A 24,145-nucleotide genomic window follows, 5' to 3' on the forward strand; every position below is an offset into this window, starting at 1 on the left:
GTGTTCTTAAGGTGTTCAAGATCAATACTCTTTGTGTGGTTTGCCAAAGGTAATGTGTTTCTTGAAGGGTTCAAGGTCACTACTTTGGTGATTTGTGTTTTGTAATCTGGTTTGATTACTTAGTGGATTAGCCAGTGGTATTATGGGGACTGGATGTAGCTCTTGGTTTAAGAGTGAACTAGTATAAGCTGTTTGTGTGATTCTCTCTTACCCTGAACTCGTTTTAATTATGTTTTTAGCTTAAACCGATTGTTTTTCTGTATATTGCTGCATAATTGCTTGAGTTCTTGGCTAACTTGATTCCTGCTCTGGATTTATACAAAGAATTTCATTAAACCTGAAAAAGTTTTCAAAAACCCTTTTAAACAATTCATCCCCCCCTCCTGTTTAAGGCCATATATTTTAACATGTAAAATGTGGAAGCGTTGGGCCAACGAAGCCTCAGGAGAGTAATCGAGCTCAACCCATGAAAGTTGATCCTGTCTGTTGACCAGAGCGTTGAAACCTGCCTCGTCAAAGGATCGACTTGCGCACCGCTTCAAACGTTCGTCCTTCTCCAAGATCCACCTCAAGAACCTGCAAAAGAACAGAGCGGCGCCCCTGCGGCCGATCGCACTCCAACGCCCAAGTCAGTGACCGAACCACCAAATACTGAGAGCAAGAACGCTCCAGAAATCTCAAGGAACTGTGCAATGTTCTCTCTCCCAGTGTGCTCTAGAACTCGCAAGCGTAAAGAGTATAATCTGAACGTGCGTACCTCGAAAGTTCGTTGAGAACTCTTATATACCTGGTCACTTTCTCTCTCCTGGCAGTTACGGACTTAGACACGTGGCTCGCATCCAACTGTACACGTGCCATCATCTGGAGCCCTCCTTGACTTGGGCGCTGCTTCTACTCTCATTTTGCTAAGTTACTTATGCATGGTACTGCCCAGTGCATAGCTAACTTGGGAGCGCGATCTCTACTGGAATTGGCGAGTTAGGGTGCCTTCGTACACCTTCCCTATGGTCTCGCCGGCCGCCTTCATAATCTGCACCACCTTCATCTCTGGCGATGTGCTTGCTCTGGCGATCTCCAATCACTAGGTCGCCTGAGTTTACATCTGGCGACTTCATCTTTAACCCGGTGATCGCCGATTCTGGTATGCTGGAGATCGGAACACGCCAACTTAATAACTGGCGACTTCACGAGCCCCCCGACTTCCTTCCCTTCTGCCAACCTGGCGCCTTGTCAACACGCCTATACTGTAGCTGGATGCCACGTCATCACTTCCGACTACCAGGGCGGTACAAAAGTACATGAAGCCGCGATGGAGAAGAGATCACCGACCAGACATGTACCCTACGAACCAAAAAAGCATTAGACTAGGGCGAGAGTGAAGGAAGACCTGCCATGTCGTCACAAGTTCAAAATGAGCCACAAGGAGTTGATCACCATCCCGGACGTGGCTGACAAGTTGAAGTTCCCCCCAAAGAGTGACAAGAATTTGGGGCCTAGTAAGGGCACCTAGTGCGAAACTATATAGCACTAGAATACCAATTGGTTCATCTGGTGAAGGATGGCTTCCTGAAAGAGTACCTAGAGGAAGGTCAAGAAGCCTCGACGGTGGTGATGCCAGCAACGGATCAAGGACACGAAGTGCCAGTCCATGGGGAGGTCAACACGATCTCTGGGGGATTTTCAGGGGGAGGATGCACCGCCTCCCAGTGAAAGAAGTATGCTAGATAAGTGATGGCAGTAGAGGCACAAGAGAAGTGTGTGTCTTGAGGGGATCAAGGTCACTTCTTTGGTGGTGTTGTAAGTAATCTAGGGTTGATTGCTTAGTGGATTCCCCAGTGGTTTCTGGGAAGACTGGATGTAGCTCTTGGTTTAAGAGTGAACCAGTATAAACCTCTGTGTGCATTCTCTCTATCCTTTGAACTCAGTATTCCCCAGTGTTTTCTGGTGCTATGCTAAATTGCTTTGTGTTTTTGGAAAACTGATTTCTTAATCAAATTTTCTCGAAGTGATTTCATTCTAGACTTAAAAGTTTGTGAAAACGCTCTTTAAACCATTCACCCCCCTAGTTTAAAGCCATACAATCTAACAAAGGGTACACCAAGTCCTCATCGACCAAGGGAGCTCGACCGATGTAATGTTTTGGTCAACCTTTAACAAATTGCTATTGTCGCCCGACCAGTTGAGATCATATGACGGATGTTTGTACGGTTTCACTGGAGACCAGGTAGAAGTAAGGGGGCACGTGGAATTAAGAACGACCTTCACAGACGACACCACATCTCGAACCATCAATATCAGATACCTCATTGTTAACACTCCTTCAGCTTACAACATCCTCCTGGGCAGGCCTACCCTGAACAAGTTAGAAGCAATGGCCTCGACCAGGCACATGAAAATGAAGTTGCCTTGCCTTGAGGGAAGGGTAATTACCATCAAGTCCGACCAGAAGGTGACAAAGAAATGCTACGAGAATAGCTTGAAGACTAAAAGAGGAGTATGTGCGATCACTGCCCAGCCCTAAGAAGTAGAAGGGGTCACCCGTGCGGATATCGCCTGGGAAAGGTGACCTGAGCCTGCAGATGAGGTTCAGGAAAGAGAGATCGGAGGAAAGAAGTTCAAGCTTGGCAAGTCCCTAAACCAAGAAATGCAAAACCAAATTGCCGAAGTCATAACATGGCATCTGAAGGCCTTTGCATGGGCTGCCTCAGACATGCCCGGCATTGACCCTGACTTTCTGTGTCATCAACTCACGATGGATCCAAAGGTCAAGCCTGTCCTACAAAGGCGAAGGAAGTTCAACGAGGAAAGACGCCTGGTCATCAAGCAAGAGACTCAAAAGTTGTAAAGTGCTGGACACATAAGAGAAATCCAATACCCTGAGTGGTTGGCAAACGTGGTGTTGGTCAAGAAGGCCAACGGAAAGTAGAGAATGTGCGTCGATTTTACGGATTTAAACAAGGCTTGTCTGAAGGATTCATATCAGTTGCCCAGCATCGTCGCCTTGGAGGATAGCGTGTCAGGCTGCCAACTTCTCAGCTTTTTGTACACCTTCTCGGGGTATAACCAAATTCGGATGAACCTCCAAGACGAATGCAAGACAACATTCATGATAAAGCTCTCTAGTTATTGCTATAAGGTGATGCCTTTCGGGATTAAGAATGCAGGCTGATTGATAGGGTCCTCGCCCCCATGATTGGGTGAAACATGCAAGCATATGTGGATGACATGGTTTTCACCTCCACGGAGAAGGACCAGCACATTACTAATTTAATGGAGCTATTCACCATAATAGCCAAGTACAATTTGAAGTTGAATCCCGAAAAGTGCGTATTCAGGGTGGAAGTAGGGAAATTCTTGGGGTTTATTCTCACCGAGCAGAGAATAGAGGCAAACCCCGAGAAGTGTGCGACGATCATTGCAATGAGAAGCCTAACCTCGGTGAAGGAGGTACAACAACTGATAGAGACTTGGGGCATCCCTATTTCCACTGCTTGAAGAGGAACAACCGATTTGTGTGGACAGGCGAGTGAGAAGAAGCGTTCCTCAAGTTGAAGGAATACTTGGCCAACCCGCCTGTTCTATGCAAACCATTGCTACGTACTCCCCTCCGTCTTTACTTCGCTATCACAGATCGAGCGATCAGCTCGGTCATAGTATAGGAGCGGGATCACATCCAGAGGTCTGTCTATGTTGTTAGCAAAGTACTGCAAGGGTTCGAGGTGCACTCTCAGGCCATTGAGAAGGCGACCCTAGCAGTGGTCTTCGCAACTCGGAGGCTCTGGTACTATTTCCAGAGCTTCACAATGATCGTGATGACCGACCTTCCCATCCGTAAGGTCTTACAAGAAACTTGACGTGGCGGGTCAAATGGTGCACTGCGCGGTCGAGCTTTCTGAGTTCGATGTGCAGTATGAGCCGAGAGGACATATCAAGGGTCAAGTCTATGTTGACTTCGTGGTAGAGCTCTCCTCGGCAGCCACCTAACTAGACAATGGAGATTTCTAGTGGGTCCTCTCCATGGACGGGTCCTCTAACCAGCAGGGCAGTGGGGTTGGTATCATCTTGGAAGGACCAAACGGATTACTAATCGAGAAGGCCCTGAGATTCGCTTTCAAAGCCAGCAACAACCAAGCTGAGTACAAAGCATTGGTGGTAGGAATGTTGATAGCCAAAGAGATGGACGCACAAAGTTTGTTGGTAAAAAGTGACTCGTTGCTAGTAACTGGACATGTTACGGGTGAGTACCAAGCCAAGGATCCCTAGATGGCCTCATATTTAAAGTATGTGATGCTCTTAAAGGAGACCTTTGCAACATTCGAGCTGGCGCACATTCCTAGGGAGAACAATGCTTAAGTCGACTTACTGGCCAAGCTCACCAGCTCGGGAAAGGGGGGCCGATAGAGGTCAGTTATCTAGGAAACCCTAAAAGTGCCTAGAACCACCACAGGCTGCATGGAGGAGGTCTGAAAGGTGAGTGTCTTAGAGGGCGGAAGAAGAGGGCACCGGTCGTTGACACAAGAAATGCTGAGGGTGCTCAAGGTAAGTGTTTATGACTTGTCAGTGGGAGAATCGTCAGACGTTTGCTTAGTCGACATGAGTGAAACCTGGATGACACGCTATAGGTGTTACCTGGCTGATGGCCTACTCCCACAGGAGCCGACGGAGGCCAAAATCGTCAAGAAGAATGCATGCAAATACACCTTGGTAGATGGAAAATTGTTCAGGCATGGCTACACTCACCCTATCTTGTCCTGTGTAAGCGGTGAGCAGTGCACACGTATCATGGCTGTGCTCCATGAAGGTATCTGTGAGAATCATATCGATGGATGAGCTCTCTCATCGAAAGCTGTTCGAGCAAGGTATTACTTGTTGATCATGAGGGAGGACAACACGAGGTACGCACACCGGTGCAAACAATGCCAACAGCACGCCAATTGCATCATGCACCCCCGGAGGAGTTGCGATTGATCCACAGCCCGTGGCCTTTCCACACATGGGGAATTGATATCCTGGGCCCGTTTCGCCTAGCAGTTCGCCAAATGATGTACCTGGTGGTGGCCATTGAGTACTTCACCAAGTGGATAGAGGCCGAGCCTGTCGCACAGAAAACATCCCACAAGGTTCAGCACTTTGTGTGGAAGAATATTGTTTGTCGTTTTGGAATCCCAACGCATTTAGTGTTTGACAATGGCACCCAGTTTGCAAGTCAGCAGCTAGGCAAGGTATGCACGGAGCTCAGCATCATGCAGGTATTCGTCTCGATAGAGCACCCTCAGACTAATGGGTAGGTCGAATATGCTAATCGAGTCCTACTCAGAGGCCTAAAAAGGAGGTTGAAGAAAGCTAAGGGGACCTGGGCAAACGAGGTTTATCGAATCCTGTGGGCTTACCATACCACTCCCCAATCCACCACCAAGGAGACACCTCTTATCCTGGTGTATGGGTCAGATGCTATGATCCCCGTCGAGATCCAGGAAAGGTCACCATGGTTCCAAAACATCGTGGCAGAGGAGTCTAACAAGGAAATGAGGGTGAATTTAGACTTGCTCGACGAAGTGAGAGGGGAGGCGCACATCAAGGCCAAAGCCTTGAAGAGAAGGGTGGAGTATAAGCAAAAGTCCAAGTTGCGACCCAGACAGTTCCAGGTCGCTGACCTGGTAATGCAAAAAGCTCACCCCTATCAGTTGGAAAATAAGTTGTCTCCTAAATGGACTGGCCCATTCCGCGTGATAGAGGTACTCGGGAACGAAACGTATAGGCTCGAGACCTTGGAGGGCAGGATTATTCCCTTTGCTGGACCATACTTCAGACATCAGCATCAACATCGAACATCGACACCTGTGGAGCAGGTCGGCTCGGTGGTTTGGTCGCGATAGTGGGCCCTTAGAGATGCGTGTGTTGAAACCCGTATATATGAAAGGCCTAGTCAGCGAGAAAGTGCTTGCATGTGGTGTGTATAGTACATTCAGGTCTAGCACAAGCAAATATCCCATGAAGACGCCAAGGCCCAAGAGCACTAGGGTTTTTAGGGGAAAACTGCATGCATGATACGTAAAGGACTAGGGTGCCTACAGAAAAAATGGGCCCCGTAGCTCTGGTACATGAGTTGGTACCTTGGAGGCAATGTTGTTAAGATTGTGCACTCCAAAGAGGAATATTATGTGTGGTTATTGTGCTAAGATTGTGTAACAACGTAACAGAATGTCCTCCCAGCAAACCTAATTTCACTAGAGATAAGGCTCTGGTGAGAGAGGGGTCGTTACAATGAGGTAACCTTAACAGAGTCTATAAAAGGGAGTTGAGATCCCTGGTAAAGGTACACTGTTTCTAAGACTGAAACTGCTTACTTACTTATTGTTTCTATAAGCCCTGAACTGACTTGATCGTCGGAGTGCAATCAACAGGTAGGACGCCCTCTATTTCAACGGAGCCGCTTTCCAACATCCAAAAGGAAACACAGAATCTACCAGAAATAAGAGGAGCCACCGCTTACCTTTGAAGTCAACCGGCAACCAGGTCAATCGGCTAGATTTTGTTTGTAAAGCAACCAGACTAAAATTCTCCTCCTCCTTTAGTTCACACCATGTTGCTTTGCATATATGTCGATAAAATTAACATTTAAAACCTAAAAGTAGTCATACATAGAAAAAAAACCAAAAAAAAAAATATTTCTAGAATAAGCTTTCCATAAAGTTTTTGGAATAGGCTTTCTAGAATATGTTTCTAGAATAATGCTTGCAAAACATATTTCCAGAAAGGTTGATGGGTTGATACCAAATGATGGGTTGTTCTTCTTGGAGATTTGAAAAGGGTGGCAAAAGCAACGGATGTGATGAATCAAGGAGGGCTCATATAGAGCTATGGGTTCCTTGTAGGTGCATGAAAGGTATGAAGAGTGATTGGTTGGGCCATATCACTTGGAAAAAGGTGGAGATGAAGATCAAAGTGTCTAACCTAGAGTGACTAGACAAGGGAGTAGAAGCTTGCAATATTTGGCAAAAATTTACTCGTAAAATTGATCTTATTAAAACATGAGCCAAGCACCCCATTATATAGGTTCAAGTGCCTTGGAGAACAAGGAGCAAGGGTAGGAAGGGGAATACACAAAAGAGCGGCTGCTAGGGTTTTGACTAAAGTCAATGTCGCACCCTAGGAGCGAAGTTCTAGAAGCTGGGTTAACTTCTTACCCTAAAAGGCTTTACTCAAGCTACCATGATAAGCACACCCCCCTCCCCCCCAATTATGCTAAAGGAACCCTATTCTACTGAAATTACAAATAAAGAAAACTAGCTATCATGGCTTGGGCTTTACTTCTTGTGGTCCTCTTTGAACATATAAAGAAACATTTCTCTGCCATCAGTAGCAGAGTCCCAATCTTCTTGAATCCTCTTTGCCATGGACCTAGTTGTTGGGCTTGATTGGTTGGGCCATATCTCTTCCATCAAAGGTTATTTTGTATTTCCATAATAGCCTTTTCGAAAACATATTTTGTAAAGCCTATTTCTAAAGTCATCACTGTATGCACACCTGCCAAAAGAAAATGAGTTAAAAACTTAGGATAAAACATATGGAAAATTATTTTAATGTATAATAAAATTATAATGTGTGCACAAAATATGTCTTATTAGTGAGTCAAAAGTGACAATATAAAAATACTTATATAATAAGTTTGATTAGTGGAACGTGTTGAGCATGGGAGCTTTGGTGTTTCAAATCCAAGATGAAGCTTGATGTTGTCTGCTTTTGGTTTGGGTTTAGATTAGAATGTTTAGAATCTATGTAAAGATCAGTTCTTAATCCTTGCACAAAGCTTGACCAATCTGTTTCAAAGAAACAAAGTGTTTTTCTAAGCAAAGGGAAAACAACCGATTGAATTATCGATATGATCGGTTGTTTGTCACTTACCTAGCTTGAAGGTTTTAAACCTGTTTTTGACTTGGTTATGTAACTGCCTAACCAATTCAACCAGTTAAATCATGGTTTCAACCGGTTGATTGTGTGTTTTCATAACAGTTTTTTGAAAACCTGTTTTAACTGTTTTGAATGTGATCAAAACTGTTTTAGCTCATTAATAATGCCTTGAACGGCTAGTTTTCAAGTGCTATAAATATAGCCTTTCTTTCAAATCAAAATACACAAGTCTTTACATAGATTTGAGCTCAAAAAGAGATTGAGATTTGTTTTTGAAAGAAGTTTTCAAAAGTTTTGAAAGATTGTTGTTAAAGCTTTGCACTGGTACAAGATCTGATCATAGGGCTTTCTGGTTTGTGTAATCTCAGGTGTTTTCTATCCCTTTCAAGGTTCTTTTTATTGTTCTTTCATTAAACTTGTAAAGTCTGTGAAAATCCTGCAAAGTTAGAGAGTGTTATAACTTGAGGTGTGTGGTGTTACATATAGGGTGAGTGGGTCTTGTGGTTTTCAGGGTCACCTCTTTGTTGTGTATTGGTGTAATCTGGAATTGATTACTAATGGAACTCAGGTTTTTCTGAGAACTAGATGTAGCTCAAGATTGAGTGAACCTGTATAAAATTGTTGTGTAAATCTCTCTATCTCTAACTCCTTATAACTGTTTGTGTTAATTCTGTTTCTGTTGCTGATATAAACAACCGATTAAAACGTAATTTCAATCGGTTAAAATTTTGAAAACAGTTTTTGTATCATTGGTTGATTACTTTCCTCAATTGCTTATCTGTGATTGTTTGATAAAGGTTCATTCTTAATCAATCTTTGCGAAAATCTTTGACAAACAATTCACCCCCTCTTGTTTAAGCCATTAATTCTTACAATTGGCATCAAGAGCTAGGTTATTGAAAAATATTCAAGTTTCTAGTTTTTTTTTTTTTTTTTTTTTTTTTTTTTCTGAAAAATCTTTTTAAATAGCTCACAAGTTGCCTTTTGGGGAAGGTGCTTCCATAAACAGGCCACCACTATTTTGTGGGGTCAATTACCAATTTTGGAAGGTAAGTGTCCCGACCAGCCCTCGGTCCTTGACTCAGAGGCTCACCTCAGACATCACGCACTGATGTATGGTAATGAAAGGAGGTCACTTAAGGTGGGCCCCAAACCCACTTACAAGGGGGTTGGTTAGTCTTTGGGTTTGCTACCCTAAGCCTGATGTCGGAGATCGATGTCGAACCTCATCTAGGGGGAGAAGATCGGACATCGGCCGTCAGGATGAAATGGAAGCCCCATAAGGTGAACCCCTAGAAATTCGTTAAGATAACAATTAAAGACAAAGAGATGTATGGGAAGCTTGAGGCACGAGGGACCCATGCATGTGGGATGTATGACGCATGAAGGCGCAACATCGTGGGTAATCCTAGGAGGTGTAAGGGCCCAATAGAGTTAGGGTTTCCAGAGAAGTTGCATGCATGGCACATGGATACTTAGGGCATCTGTGAAACAGATGGTGTTGGAGATTAGGTGCACCAAGTTGAGACCTAGGCGGCCACGCTGATGATTTGTTGCATTTCAGTTAAAGGAAGTTCATACGCCAGATACACTAAGATTACACAATAGCGGCGTAGGGACACTTTTGAAGGAACCCTAGACAGTGGTAACATAACAGAGGTAAAACCTAGTTTCAACCTTTATAAAAGGCGCTAAGAACCCTAGTAAGGTACGCAGCTTTTGAGACTAAAGCTATTTTATACAGTCGATGTTCTTTGCCCTAATACTGACTTGAGCGTCGGAGTGCAAACGGCCGCTAGGGCGCCCCTTTGTCTTTGCAGGTGAGCAGTTTCTTGGTGGAGAAGGCATGATTCTCAAGTAAGGATATAAGGGCCAAAGTAGTCGTAGAAGATTACCAGTGAGGCGAGTCAACCGAACAGAACATATGGCGCCCACCGTGAGGCTGGTTAAAATAAGGTCCCACTCACAATCACGGAAGGAGTCTTAACCAAACAACATGAGAAGTACGAGACGAGCAGCGGCTAGATCTGAGGAAAGGGCACCCCCTGAAGGGGATAATGTGACCACACAACATGTCCTAGATACAATGCGCACTCTCCAGGCGGAAGTAGCGGCTTCTCAAGCAGACAACATGGAATTGCGTCGAGCCAATGAGGAATTACAAAGAGGCCTACAACATGTGGGGGAGCGCACGACAGACGAGCGTGCACCACCAGTACCGCTCAGGGCACGTCTTATGCCGTTCTCCCCCAAAGCATAACTTTTGGGTGGAGCTCAAGGAGTTAATCACCATCCCCAACATAGCCGCAAGGTTGAAGGTACCAGCAAAGACTGACAGGAAGATGGTGCCCAGTAAGAACGCTTGGTGTGAATTCCATCAGGCGAATGACAACCATATACGAAACTGTCCCTGACCCATCAACTAGACGAGTTGGTAAAAAGCGGGTTCCTGAAGGACTACCTGCTAGAAGAAACGGACGATCAGACATTGGTGGCTACAAGAGCGGATCAGGGGCACGAGGTTCCTATTCATGGAGAGGTAAACACTATCTCGGGGGGTTTCCCAAGAGAGGGATGTACCTCCCAAGCAACGGTAGAAACACAACAGATAGATCTCGCTCCCAATGTCGACCTCACCTTCACAGAAGCCGATCTCCAAGGCGTCGTACCTCACGATAACGACCCGATGGTGATTTCCCTAATCACCGTCGGAAGAAGGGTATGCCACGTCCTTGTAGATCAAGGGAGTTCAGCCGATGTCATGTTCTTAACAACCTTCAATCGTCTACAATTGTCCATGGACCAACTGAAACCCTATGCCGGACGTTCGTACAGATTTACCGGGAACAAAGTAGAGGTCCGTGGGTACATTGAACTAAGTACCACGTTCACGGACAACCTGTCTTCACACACCAGCAAAATCAGGTACCTTGTTATCAATGCCCCCTCTGCTTACAACATACTATTGGGAAGGCTAGCTTTGAACAAGTTGAAGGCGGTTCCGTCCACTAGACACATGAAAGTGAAGTTTCCCTCCCTCGAGGGAGCAGTAATCACCATCAAGTCGGATCAGGAAAAGGCTAAGAGGTGTTACAAAAACAGTCTAAAAACAAGGGGAGGAATATTCTCCGTCACGTCCAGACCATCAAAGGAAGATGGAATGACCCGAGAAGAGATTGTCCGGGAAAACCGACCCGAGCCTGCCGAAGGGGTAGAAGAAAGGGAGATCGGGAGGAAGGTGTTTAAACTAGGGAAATCCTTGAGCATAGAGTTGCGGGACCGAATCTCTGAAGTCATAACGAGACATCTCGACGCCTTCGCATGGTCCGCGGCCGACATGCCTGGAATTGACCCTGATTTTCTGTGTCATCGCCTCACCATGGACCTTAGCGTCTGGCCCGTCCGCCAAAGAAGGCGAAAGTTTAACGAAGAGAAGCCACAGGTCATTCGGGAAGAGACAACGAAGTTGTTGAAAGCTGGCCACATCAGGGAAATCCAGTATCCTGAATGGCTAGCCAATGTGGTGTTAGTGAAGAAAGCTAACAGGAAGTGGATAATGTGTGTCGACTTCACAGACCTTAACAAAGCCTGCCCAAAGGATTCTTACCCCCTGCCCAGCATCGACGCCCTAGTAGACAACACTTCTGGGTGCAGGTTGCTTAGCTTCCTGGATGCCTTCTCTGGCTACAACCAAATCATTATGCACCCCAGGGATGAGTCCAAGACGACATTTATGACCGAATCATCCTGCTATTGCTATAAAACCATGCCTTTTGGGCTAAAGAACGCAGGGGCCACCTACCAATGACTGATGGACAGAGTACTGGCTCCTATATTGGGACGGAAGGTCCAAGCGTATGTGGACGACATGGTGGTGACTACCCAACAAAAGGAACAACACGCGACCGACTTGGAGGAGTTATTCACTACGATAGCAAAGTACATGTTAAAATTGAACCCGGAGAAGTGCGTGTTCGGAGTAGAGGCAGGCAAGTTCCTAGGTTTCCTACTCACTGAACGAGGAATCGAGGCTAACCCCGAGAAGTGTGCTGCTATAATAAATATGAGAAGCCCCATCTCGGTGAAAGAAGTACAACAGCTAACAGGGCGCATGGCTGCTCTGTCCAGGTTCGTGTCAGCAGGAGCGGATAAGGGTCATCCTTATTTCCAGTGCCTGAGAAGGAACAACAGGTTCGTTTGGATTCGCGAATGTGAAGAAGCTTTTAAGGATTTGAAAAAGTACCTAGCCAGCCCTCCGGTTTTGTGCAAACCCGAGCTAGGAACCCCGCTCCGTTTGTATTTCGCGGTCACAGAGAAAGCTATCAGCTCAGTCCTGTTACAAGAGCAGAACCAGGTACAAAGACCAATTTATTTCGTAAGTAAGGTGTTGCAGGGGCCCGAAGTAAGATACCCGGCCCTAGATAAAGCGGCCTTAGCAGTAGTATTTTCAGCCAGAAGGCTCCGTCATTACTTTCAAAGTTTCACAATCATGATAATGATAGACCTTCCCAGCAGCCACCTATCAAAAAGGGGCGGATTTCAAGTGGGTACTCTCAATAGATGGTTCGTCAAAGCAACAAGGTAACGGGGCAGGCGTCATCTTGGAAGGTCCGGATGGGTTGCTAATCGAGTAGGCTTTCCGTTTCACTTTCAAAGCCAGTAACAACCAAGCAGAATACGAGGCCCTGATCGCAGGAATGTTGCTAGCAAAGGAGATGGGGGCGAGAGGATTGTTGGCAAAAGGTGATTCTTTGTTGGTTATAGGACAGGTCACGGGGGAGTACCAAGCTAAAGATCCTCAAATGGTCGCATACTTGGAATATGTCCAGGTGCTGAAGGAATCGTTTGATGTGTTCGAGTTAGTCCATGTACCCAGGGAGCAAAATGCCTGAGCTGACTTGCTTGCCAAACTCGCCAGTTCGGGCAAGGGGGGCCGACAAAGGACGGTGATTCAGGAAACCCTGAAGACACCCAGACAAAATGGCAAAAATACAGCACGTGGACAAGTCAGAGGGGATGAAGAGGAGTCACTGATCGTTAACGCAGGAAATGGTGAAAACGCTTAGAATAAGCAGGTACCCGGTCGTTGGAATGGTAACGTCACAAGTTCATCACGTCGAAGGAGGAGAAACTTGGATAACAGCTTACCAGTGTTATTTCGCCGACGGAATACTCCCACTAGATCCCATAGAAACCCGAAAAGTGAAGAAGAATTGAAGTAAGTACACCCTAATCGATGGAATGTTATTCAGGCACGGGTTCACCCATCCCATACTGGTATGTGTGGACGGTGACCAATGCACACGCATCATGGCAGAATTACATGAAGGAATATGCGGTAGGCACATCGACGACCGATCTCTCTCGTCGAAAGCCCTCTGTGCAGGTTATTACTGGCCAACCATGAGGGAGGACTGCACAAGATACGCCCAACGATGCAAGCAGTGCCAACAACATGCTGATTGGCACAACGCACCCCTAGAAGAGTTGAGATCGATATACAGCCCGTGGCCATTCCATACGTGGGGAATCGATATCCTGGGGCCTTTCCCCTTGGCAGTAAGACAGATGAAGTGTCTTGTGGTTGCCATAGAGTACTTCACGAAGTGGAACCGGTAGCACAGATCACGACCCACAAAGTTCAACACTTTGTGTGGAAGAATATAGTGTGCCGATTCGGGATCCCGAAGATATTAGTATCTGATTGTACCCATTTCGCAAGCCAGCAGTTGGGTAAGTTATGCGCAGAGTTGGGAACAAAGTAAGTGTTTGCATCGGTAGAACACCCCAGACAAACGGACAGGTCGAGTCGGCCAATCATGTTCTGCTCAGAGGTCTGAAAAGAAGATTGGACAAAGCCAAAGCGACCTGGGCAGAAGAAGTTCCTAGAAATGTCTGGGCCTATCACACCACCACTCAGTCCACCGCCAAGGAAACGCCCTTTAATTTGGTATATGGTTCAGACGCTATGATCCCAGTAGAAACCCAGGAGAATTCACCATGTTTCCAGAACTTCGTAGTGGAAGAATCAAACGAAGAGAGGAAGGTGAACTTGGACCTATTGGACGAAGTGAGGGAAGAAGCAAAGATCAAAGCCGAAGCTTTGAAAAGAAGGTTGGATTACAAGTACAGCTCCAAGCTGAGATCGCGGCAATTCCAGGTTGTCGACCTGGTAATGAGGAAAGCTCACCCGTACCAGTTAGAAAACAAATTATCCCCCAAGTGGACCGGTTCTTTTAGAATAACGGAGGCCCTCGGAAATGGGGCGTATAGGCTCGAGACGTTAGAAGGTGGTGCAATTCCCCGCACTTGGAATGCAACCAACCTGAAAATTTTACTTTAGTTAAACTTTACATTTGTACACGTTTATGGGGACACTCTTTTTCCCTCAAAAGGGTTTTTTAGCGAGGTCACCCGAATAAAAGTTATTCATTTAAAATACATTGCAAAAAATGAGCCTCTCCCTTGTAGTGATAAGGTAAAGAGCGGAAGTAATATGGGTCCTCAAGCGGACCTCCCTCTTACGTAAGTTCACCAAGTCCGAGAATAGTATGGTTCGCAGCAAAAAAGGAAACTCTCCCTTATAGTGATAAGGTAAAGAACAGAAGTAATATGGTTCCCCAAGCGGACCTCCCTCTTATGTAAGTTCACCAAGTCTGAGAATAGTATGGTTCGCAGCAAAATATGAACCTCTCCCTTGTAGTGATAAGGTAAAGAGCAGAAGTAATATGGTTCCCCAAACGGACCTCCCTCCTACGTAAGTTCACCAAGTTCGAGAATAGTATGGTTCGCAGGAATAAAGTAAAAATCACCCGTTGTGGTGATAACCAAGAACGGAAATAATAAGGTTCCCCGAGGGAATCTCCCTCTTACAAAGGATCACCCGTTCGAGAACGGAATGGAGACCTTTTCTTCGAAGAAAGGCACAAACAAGTCAGGGGCAGTAGGGACCTCCCGAAAAGCCTGCAGGGCGAAAGACCGTTTAGAGGGAGAAAAGTGCGCCACAGGAACGACTGAAAAGAGCCCTCTTCCATAGAACAACGTTTGGAGAGAAGCAATTTAATCTCCCATGATTAAAAACTCTCCCACGAGAAAAGGCATGATTCCAAGTTCTATACAGCGAAGACAAAAGATTAAAGAAGTAGCCACCCTCGCAAGGTAGCCAAACACAGACAAATAGCCAAGCAAAGAAAATGATAATGTAAAGGACTACGTGTTCATCCATCCAAAGACATAATTATAAAGATAAGGGTTACAAGGAGAAGTCATTCTCGTGGTACGATTTGGCCGTTCACAACGTGTTTAGATTCATGCAAAAGGGAAGGATCTGTTTCAGGGTATGCGCAAGTGAATTGAGCGACAACATCCTGAAACCCTTCATCATAGGCCGCAACAGCATCATTCAGGAGTTCCTCTTCAGCCCTCTTGAAAGACTCAGATTTCTCGGCCAGCTCACCCTTCAATTCGGCTAACTCTCCTTTGACCTTCCCTATAAGGACTTCGCGCTGTGTGCTCCTATCCTCCAGAACGACCATCTTCCCTTTTAGCTCAATCAACTGATCGCCCAGTTCAACTACTTCCATGCTCTTGTCCCGAAGGGCCTTCTTGACGTCCTTCTCAATCTGACGAAGGTTGGCCACCTCCAAGTACAAAGCAGTCTCACGATTGGAAAAAACCTATTCCCTGGTAGCAAAATCCTCCTTCACCTTCGCCAGTTCTTCCTCAAGGTCACTGGAAGCTTGAGCCCTGGGAAGAGCCTGATCGGAAGCCAGCGCGAGTCCCCCAAGGAACTCAGCCATGTGGTCCTGGAGGAGATCATTGTCCAGACCAACTAGCCCGCCACTTCGGGAATAACCAAACGCCTGTCTAAACAACGGTGGAAGGGGTATCGGGGATTCAGTCCCTTGACTCCTAGTAGTACTCCCTGCCCTGCCACCCAAGACAGCAGGGAAGGGGGAGGATGCACTCAGAGGTTGATCTACGAAGTTTGGAGCACCAGCCGAAGCAGAAGCTGAGGGCATCGTAGATGCACCTACCCTCGATCACTTATGGACTAAGCCAGTGCAAGTGTCCTTATCGTCTGATTCAACCGCCAGAACCCCCTGAGTTCTTTAGCAGCAGGGGCCAGATTCATCGGCTAAATGGTCGGGATAGTTGATGAAGAAGGAGCCAAGGGTACCAAGAGACTCGTCCCAGCAGCAGTCGCCCTTTGTTTGGCCAGAAGGTCTACCAATTTCTTTTTCTTATCCTCGTTAAATGAATGAAAAACCAGGACAGAAAGGAAAAAATACCGATATAGCTATCAAGGTCCTCGGGGTTATACTCGCGTTTGAGTAGCTCCAAAGTACTCAGAGGAGCAGCGAACCCAGATAAAAGCTCACATACCTCTCTCTCCAAGACAGAAAGATCCTCGAAATGTCGAACCCACCGTAGGTTCAGCTTCTCTGTTCAATATAGAGGAAACCTGTCCAAAAGAGAAGGGTCCCAGCGGTTGCAACGAATTTTAAAAAAGTTCTTCTTGAACCCTTTGTACGACTGCTGAAAGAGCGTTAAAAGCACTGTTCCAGCCACGCCATTAAGGCTAACCCACAACTTTTTCCCCGGGTCCTTGGCCTCGAAGAAATAGAGGAAGACGTCCACCAACGGTGTAAGGCCAAGACTGCAACAGAGAATCGCGAACGCCCGCACAAACGCCTAATTGTTAGGATGAAACTGGGCGGGGGCTACATTCAATTCAGTCAATAAGGTACACTCGAAGGGGGTGAAAGGCAACCGGAACCCCAACCTTCGGAAAAGGGTTGAGTAAACGAAATAGAAGGCGCCCTCGGGGTCGAAGGCTTCGTCAACACACACTGGTTCCCCTACGCGGCAAGCCACCATCCGCACGAATTTATCATGGTCTTTACCAAAAACGCGTGACGGGTGGCATGATTGCCTCTTCCTATAAGCGGCTATGCTTTTTAGGTTCGTGAAAGTTCGCTGGAGGCTAGCGGTACAGGGACTCGTTAAAGGAGGCAAGTGGGGGGGGGGGGAACTGAGGAAAGTGGAGGAACAGAAGAGGACTAGGAGGTCGAAGCAGAGTCAGAAGGGGAAATCGGTTCAAGAACTCGTCTCGTTCGCTTGGTCATCTTGACGAGAAAGCTAAAGAGAAAAAGAAAGGAGAGACCTTATAAGGGAAGTTGCGTGATTCACCGACACCGGAGGAAACCCGGAGATATGAAAACTTGGAAAATATGAGCAATATAATTAAGTGTGCAAAGAAATGCGAAAATCAAAACAGTCTCAGGCAGTTGTAAGCGCACTACAAGCAGCGAAATCATAAGTGGCAAAGCGATCGGGAAATAAAAATCATACCTTTCGAACATTGTGATTCGAGGGTTTGTGTTTCAGAGGAAAGAGAAGAGAGTGTCTACGCTTTGCAAAATGCTAAGTGAAGGGTCGCGTACGCGAAAGTAATGAAACAGTGGCGGGAGCGCAACGGTTAAAGTGTTTGAACAGTACACAGAGAAGTTCGAACGCCAGTAAGTCCCAGTCGTTGATCTTGACGCTGATTAGCGGGGAATGATGAGATGTCACTTCAGAGTACTGTTCACACCCGTTACCCATCTCCACGTAGGTCGCGCAACGTGATCACTTAGTCTCTTCACTGAAACAAGTTACAGCTCGAGACTGGAGGGCTTGTGTCCCGACCAGTCCTCAGTCATTGGCTCAGAGGTTGACCTCAGACATCGTGCACTGATGTACGGTAATGAAAGGGGGTCACTTAAGGTGGGCACCAGACGCACTTACCAGGTGGTTGGTTAGTCTTTGGGTTTGCTGCCCTAAGCCTGATGTCGAAGATCGATGTCGGACCTCATCTATAGGAGGAGAAGATCGGACATCGGCCGTTAGGATGAAGTGGAAGCCTCGTAAGGTGGGCCCCTAGAAATTCGTTAAGATAATAGTTAAAGACAAAGAGATGTATGGGAAGCCTAAGGCACGAGGGATCCATGCATGTGGGATGTATGACGCATGAAGGCGCGACATCGTGGTTAATCCTAGGAGGCGTAAGGGCCCAGTAGAGTTAGGGTTTCCAGCGAAGTTGCATGCATGGCACGTGGATACTTAGGGCACCCGCGAAACAGATGGCGCTAGAGATTAGGTGCACCAAGTTGAGACCTAGGCGGCCACGCTGATGATTCGTTGCATTCTAGTTAAAGGAAGTTCATGCGCCAGATACGCTAAGATTACACAATAGCGGTGCAGGGACACTTCCGAAGGAACCCTAGACAGTGGTAACAGAACAGAGGTAAAACCTAGTTTCAACCTATATAAAGTGTGTTAAGAACCCTAGTAAGGTATGCGGCTTTTGAGACTAAAGCTATTTTATACAATCGATGTTCTTTGCCCTAGTACTGACTTGAGCGTCGAAGTGCAAACGACCGCTAGGGGGCCCCTTTGTCTTTGTAGGTGAGAAGTTTCTTGGTGGAGAAGGCACGATTCTCAAGCTAGGATAGAAGGGCCAAAGTAGTCGTAGAAGATTACCGGCGAGGCGAGTCAACCGGACAAAACAATAAGAATTGTTAGGTTTGATGGCTATAACAAGAAGGGGGGGGGTGAATTGTTTTCAAACTATTTTCACAAATGCTTTGCTTAGAATGAAACTTTAACAATCAATAGTCAAACATAAACTGGTATCAGAATTTCAATCGGTTAAAATTGCAATTTAACCGGTTGTTTATGACAGCGGAAAATACAAACAGTTTAGTGAGAGAATGGATAGAGAGAATTACACAGAGATTATAACTGGTTCACTCAATCACAGAGCTACATCCAATCCTCAGTCAAACCACTGAGTTTTCACTATGCAACCAATCACAAATTATACAAATACCACACACAAAGAGGTGACTTTGAATCCCACAAAGCCTACTCACCCTCCTTGCACACAACACACACCTTAAGCTAGAATCACATTGACTATATAGGATTTTACAGCAGTTTATACACAGAGTAATATGGACAATTACAAGAACTTGAACAGGGTTAGAAAACACCTGGAATCACAATACACCAGCACCCTATTGATCAGTTCTTTGAAACACAGCAAAGCACAAAGGCAATCTTGCTAAAACTTGGTGAAAAACCTTTTCACAAACAGTTTGTAATCTCTCAAAATAATTTCAACTCAGAGTGTAAAAATCGTATTGTTCAATCTTCTTTTCGTTTTAAAAGAAAATTCTTTTTATAAACATTGAAAAACTACCGTTGATGACAGTTTTGAACATTCAAATCAGTTAAAATAGGTTTTCAAAAAACTGTTATGAAAACATACATTTAATCGGTTAAAACCACAATTTAACCAGTTGAATGGTTTTGTCAGTTATACAATTGATTCAAAAAACAGTTTCAAAACTCCTTTGCCAGCTCAGTGACAAACAACCGATTAGCTTGAAACTTTAATCTTTAAAACAGATTGAAATGAGCTTTGTCTGAGATTCAATACTGATCTTACAAAGATTCTAAACCCAACAACAAACCCTAAACCTAAAACATCACACAGCTTCAGGCTTCATGAGGATTTGCCACATCAAAGCTTCCCATCTTCAATAATCTCCCCCTATTTGATGGAGACAAATCTCTGGGATACTTTTAGGAATGTTCTTTGTTTAGAATCTATTGAATCCTGCAAACACTGAACAAACACAGAATAGACTAGCCCAAATTTATTTGTATATCCGATTTCAAAAGTAGCAGAACTTGCATAAGAACAATCGTTTATAATGCAGAGATAACCGGTTAAAATTCTGTTGTAAACAAGAAATAATAGCTAAACAATAAACCAAAGAAAGCAGTTTATAAAAGCAAGTAATAAAGCAATGTTCAAGCGTAATATAGCAATATTAAGAACATTACAATCCCAATACTTCTCCTCCTATTTGTCTCATCAAATAGACAAATGGTAGGATTAAAAACAACATAAAAGAAATATAAAACTTTTTAAGCTAAAAAGAAGGGCTATCCTCCCTTTGAAATTGCAGTTCCAGAATCTGCCTCTGAACTTCTTCAATCTGTTCATCTAGAGTAGAGAACCTCGTGTCCATGTTTGTAAATCTTGATTCACACATCTCATAAAGGTTTCTTTGATTGTCAGCAAAGGTGTCCATCCTATTAAGCATTTGCATTTCAAAGGATGACATGCTTGGCATCCTTTCTTCCATGTTGATTTCATGATGCATACCATCTTGAGTTCCAGCAGCAGGATCATCTTGCATTGCTGCCTCTTTAGTTTCATCTCCTTCATTGGTTCCACTTGGGCCAGCATAATCACCATCTTTGCTTACCCATCTTCCACCAATCTTAGTAAACCCCATATTGCTTAGGGATCCACTATTGATTTCACTGGAGGGCTTGATGACTTCTGCTAGCTCTCCTTCTATATCCACTTCAAAAATAGTGAAGGAACTTAGAAATCAAAATAGCATAAGGATAATGATAGTCACATAACCTCATGGATTTTTGCATATGCTCTTTGATAGTGTGAATCCAGCTGATCTTCACTTTATTCATGATGCAGTAGATCATGAGAAGATCTTCTTCAGAAAGAGTTGAATGGTTGCTCCCCCTAGGTGTGAGAATCCATGAAACTATGAAGGCCACAATCCTTTCAACCCTCAAACAAAAAAATTCCTCACTTTGGAGTGGGGATTCTTGAGACAACCTTTGTAAAACTGGATTTTGTTGAAATCTTCCACAATTCCAAGGTTTCCCCTGTTGATTATTAGTCCAAAAGACTTCAACCCAGTCACAACACACCATACCTCACTTGTGATAATCATATCTACACCTTTGCCATGAGAGATAAGTGAGTCGCCATCAAAATTAAGATTAATGTAGAATACCTTTACAAGATCAGGATAGATGCTCCCTGTGAGTTCCAAAAATCTTTTTAACTTTTGTTCTTTGAGGATACTCCTTACAGAATCCAACTTCTGCTACTTCATCCAAGTGAAGGAAACAACTTTTGGAGTATTCACATTCTTTCTACTAGTCTCTAGTAGATACTTGTTGATGAGATTGGTATCTCCTGCAAACTATCCTTCAAGCTTTCTAGTGCTTTTGACACCCCTCGACTTCATCCTTTTTGCAAATGGAGGAGTTCCAGCCTTTGCTTAAATAAGAAACAGTTTCTGCAAAGACAACTTTTGAAGAAAGATAGGAATACCAGTTCCAGATTAATTGGTTATTTGTGAGTGGAAACAACATCTAAATGCATTGGGTTTTATAGCAGAGAACCCCTAGTCAAAGCTGGTTGCATTCAACATAAAAACGAATCAAATATGAACAATAAAGTTGGCATGGTCAGTCAAATCAGAAAGTACAGATTCACCTCTGATATTTGACCAAGCATTTAAGACATATTTGATTTTCAAGATAGGTAGAGATCTAATCTACTAAAAGTTAATGTACCAGAGTTAAACTGTATTCAATCAATTAAAGCAAGTTTGACCATACACGTCACTAGGTTTAATAGAATCAAAAATCACAAACTAAAAAACAAAAATAGATTCATCCAGAGCTTATCTGACAAAAATATTGAAATGTCTTGATAGAACATGGCAGCCAAAAGGCAATCTCAGAATCAAAAGATTTGACATCAATGACTGTTGCATCATTGTTTGGTAAGCTTAGGGAACACGAGCTCGAAATGGATAGGCTTGTTGTCCAAGAAAGTGAGGAAAAACACAACAAGGGCATAACACTCTAAGCTTGCAATCACAAACAACAACAAGACTCAAGTGGAAGTGATGAAGACACTATGAGTTTGTTGTCAAGAAAATTCAACAAGTTCTTGAAGAAGAAAAGTCAAGCTTCAAAGAGGTATGGTTCAAAAAGACCTAGCGATTTTAATATTAACAAGTACACTTGCTATAGTTGTGGTGAACAAGTTCTAATCAAGGCAGAATGCCCCAATAATGAAATCAAAGAAAGAACATATTTCTAAAATGAGAAAAGAGGAAAATTCAAAAAGGCATATGTGGCATGGGATGACAATGAAGTATCATCCTCAAGTTCTTCTGATGATGAAGAAGCAAATTTGTGCCTTAGAGCATTTGTATCCAGTAGTGTGAGTTCATCATCTTCAATCAAAGGTAACAACTATTATCAATTGCTAGAAGCTTTTAATGAAACTCAAGAAGAGGCTAACCGATTAGCACTTTCGGTTGAAAGGTCTAAATAACTGGCTGGAAAACAAAATCAAATCTCTGGAAAAAGAGTTGGGAAAAACAAAAGAAGATTTTGAAAACCTTGATTTGATTTACAAAAACTCATCTTACAGTTGTGAGTCAAAAGTTTGAGAAAATTGTGAAAATCTTGAAAGAAAGATTCACTATCTTTTGAAAACCTTGGACAAACTTACAATAGGAAAATCCAACTTTGAAGATGTTCTTGCATCTCAAAAATGTGTTTTTGGAAAAGTTGGTTTAGGTTTTTATCCTCAAAGCAAAGGATATGGGATTTCAAAACCTTTTTCAACTGTACCAGAAAAACTATCGGTTAAAAGATCGATTCAATCGGTTGGTAGATGTTTCTATTGCACGAAGAAAGGACATTCAGTTAGGTTCTGGAGGTTTTGAAAATATCTTGTTCCTAAAGGGATATTTAAATGGATTCCCAGATGTTTTGATGGTTCCAAAAACAAGTCTAACACAAAGGGTCCCAAGTTCTTTCAGAGATCAAACCTTGTGATTTAACTGTACCAGAAAAACTATCGGTTAAAAGACCGATTCAACCGGTTGGTACATGTTTCTATTGCATGAAGAAAGGACATTCAGTTAGGTTCTGGAGGTTTTGAAAATATCTTGTTCTTAAAGGGATCTTTAAATGGATTCCCAGATGTTTTGATGGTTCCAAAAACAAGTCTAACACAAAGGGTCCCAAGTTCTTTAAGAAATCAAACCTTGTGATTTAACTGTACCAGAAAAACTATCGGTTAAAAGATCGATTCAACCGGTTGGTACATGTTTCTATTGCATGAAGAAAGGACATTCAGTTAGGTTCTGGAGGTTTTGAAAATATCTTGTTCCTAAAGGGATATTTAAATGGATTCCCAGATGTTTTGATGGTTCCAAAAACAAGTCTAACACAAAGGGTCCCAAGTTCTTTAAGAGATCAAACCTTGTGATTTAACAAGTTCTGTTTTGCAAATTTTTTACTCTACTTGAAGGGTTAGAAAGATTAAGATCTCAAAAAGATTTGTGTACAAGACAAAGCCTTGTCCTGATTCTATGAACTGCTTACATTTGTGTAACTGTAATATGAGGATAATTTTCTTGCTCTTCTCTTTGTTGAACATTTGTAATTATCTTGTATTTCATCCGTTCCTTATACAATTTGTGGACATTGTAAACCTTGATGTTTGAATATAGCATGACTATTTGAAAATCTAATTTTCTCTAAACTTTTTAACAGTGCAGAATTTCAATCGATTGTTTCTTCGAAACAATTGATTGTTTTCTCTATGTTAGCACTGTGCAAATATGTTTTAATTTCTAAGTTCTGATTTGTAATTCTATTCAACCCTAGTGATATTTGTGGTCAATATTGTATTAATTACATGTTTGAATACAATTTGCCTCTGCTATAACTGCTCTTAATAAATTAAATTCTTCTTATCTTGGAAATTTAAGTTGCTTTTAAAATTTGGTCAAATCAACATGTGAGTATCTGTACTTTCTGTTTGACTGACAAAAACAGCTTTATGGTTCAGATTTGATTCGTTTTTCTGTTTTGAAAACAACCCACATAATGCCAACTTTGACCAAGAGTTATGGCTATATAAGGATTGCAATAAACTGTTGTTTTTAACACAAACAACCTGTTGTTCTTCTTTTTCCTCTGCTCTAAGTTTTCTCTATAGTGTGCAAAAGTTCCTCTCTGAATTAAGCTATGGCTGGAACTCCCCCATCTGCTAAAAGGATGAAAACCAGGGCTGTTAGGAGTGGTGGGAAGCTTGAAGGGTGGTTCTCTGGAGAATCGGAATTGATTGACAAATACCTACATGAAACTAGTAGGAAAAGTATGAATACACCCAAGCTTGTCTCCTTTACATGGACGAAACAACAAAATATGAATACTGTGAGGAGCCTAATCAAGGAACAAAGGTCGAAACTTTTTCTTGAGCTCACTAGAAACATTTATCCAGATTTGGTGAAGGTATTTTATACTAACCTTCAATTCAATGGTGACTCAC

General features: G+C 43.6%; 2 protein-coding genes across 2 annotated transcripts; both read left to right on the top strand.

Annotated features, from left to right (window-relative positions):
- Positions 1–10,597: 10,597 nt before the first annotated feature.
- Positions 10,598–12,803, top strand: LOC137817834 (uncharacterized). The gene is made up of 3 exons (XM_068621060.2): positions 10,598–11,469; positions 11,731–12,265; positions 12,681–12,803. The coding sequence occupies exons 1-3, from the start codon at positions 10,598–10,600 to the stop codon at positions 12,801–12,803; spliced, it is 1,530 nt and encodes a 509-aa protein (XP_068477161.2).
- An 848-nt stretch (positions 12,804–13,651) lies between these two features.
- On the top strand, positions 13,652–14,254 carry LOC137817835 (uncharacterized). Its single transcript, XM_068621061.1, has one exon. The coding sequence runs from the start codon at positions 13,652–13,654 to the stop codon at positions 14,252–14,254; it is 603 nt and encodes a 200-aa protein (XP_068477162.1).
- The last annotated feature ends 9,891 nt before the right edge of the window (positions 14,255–24,145 follow it).

The sequence above is a fragment of the Phaseolus vulgaris genome, chromosome 10 (genome assembly GCF_051622355.1).
Source record: "Phaseolus vulgaris cultivar YP4 chromosome 10, ASM5162235v1, whole genome shotgun sequence".
NCBI classification, from domain to species: domain Eukaryota; kingdom Viridiplantae; phylum Streptophyta; class Magnoliopsida; order Fabales; family Fabaceae; genus Phaseolus; species Phaseolus vulgaris.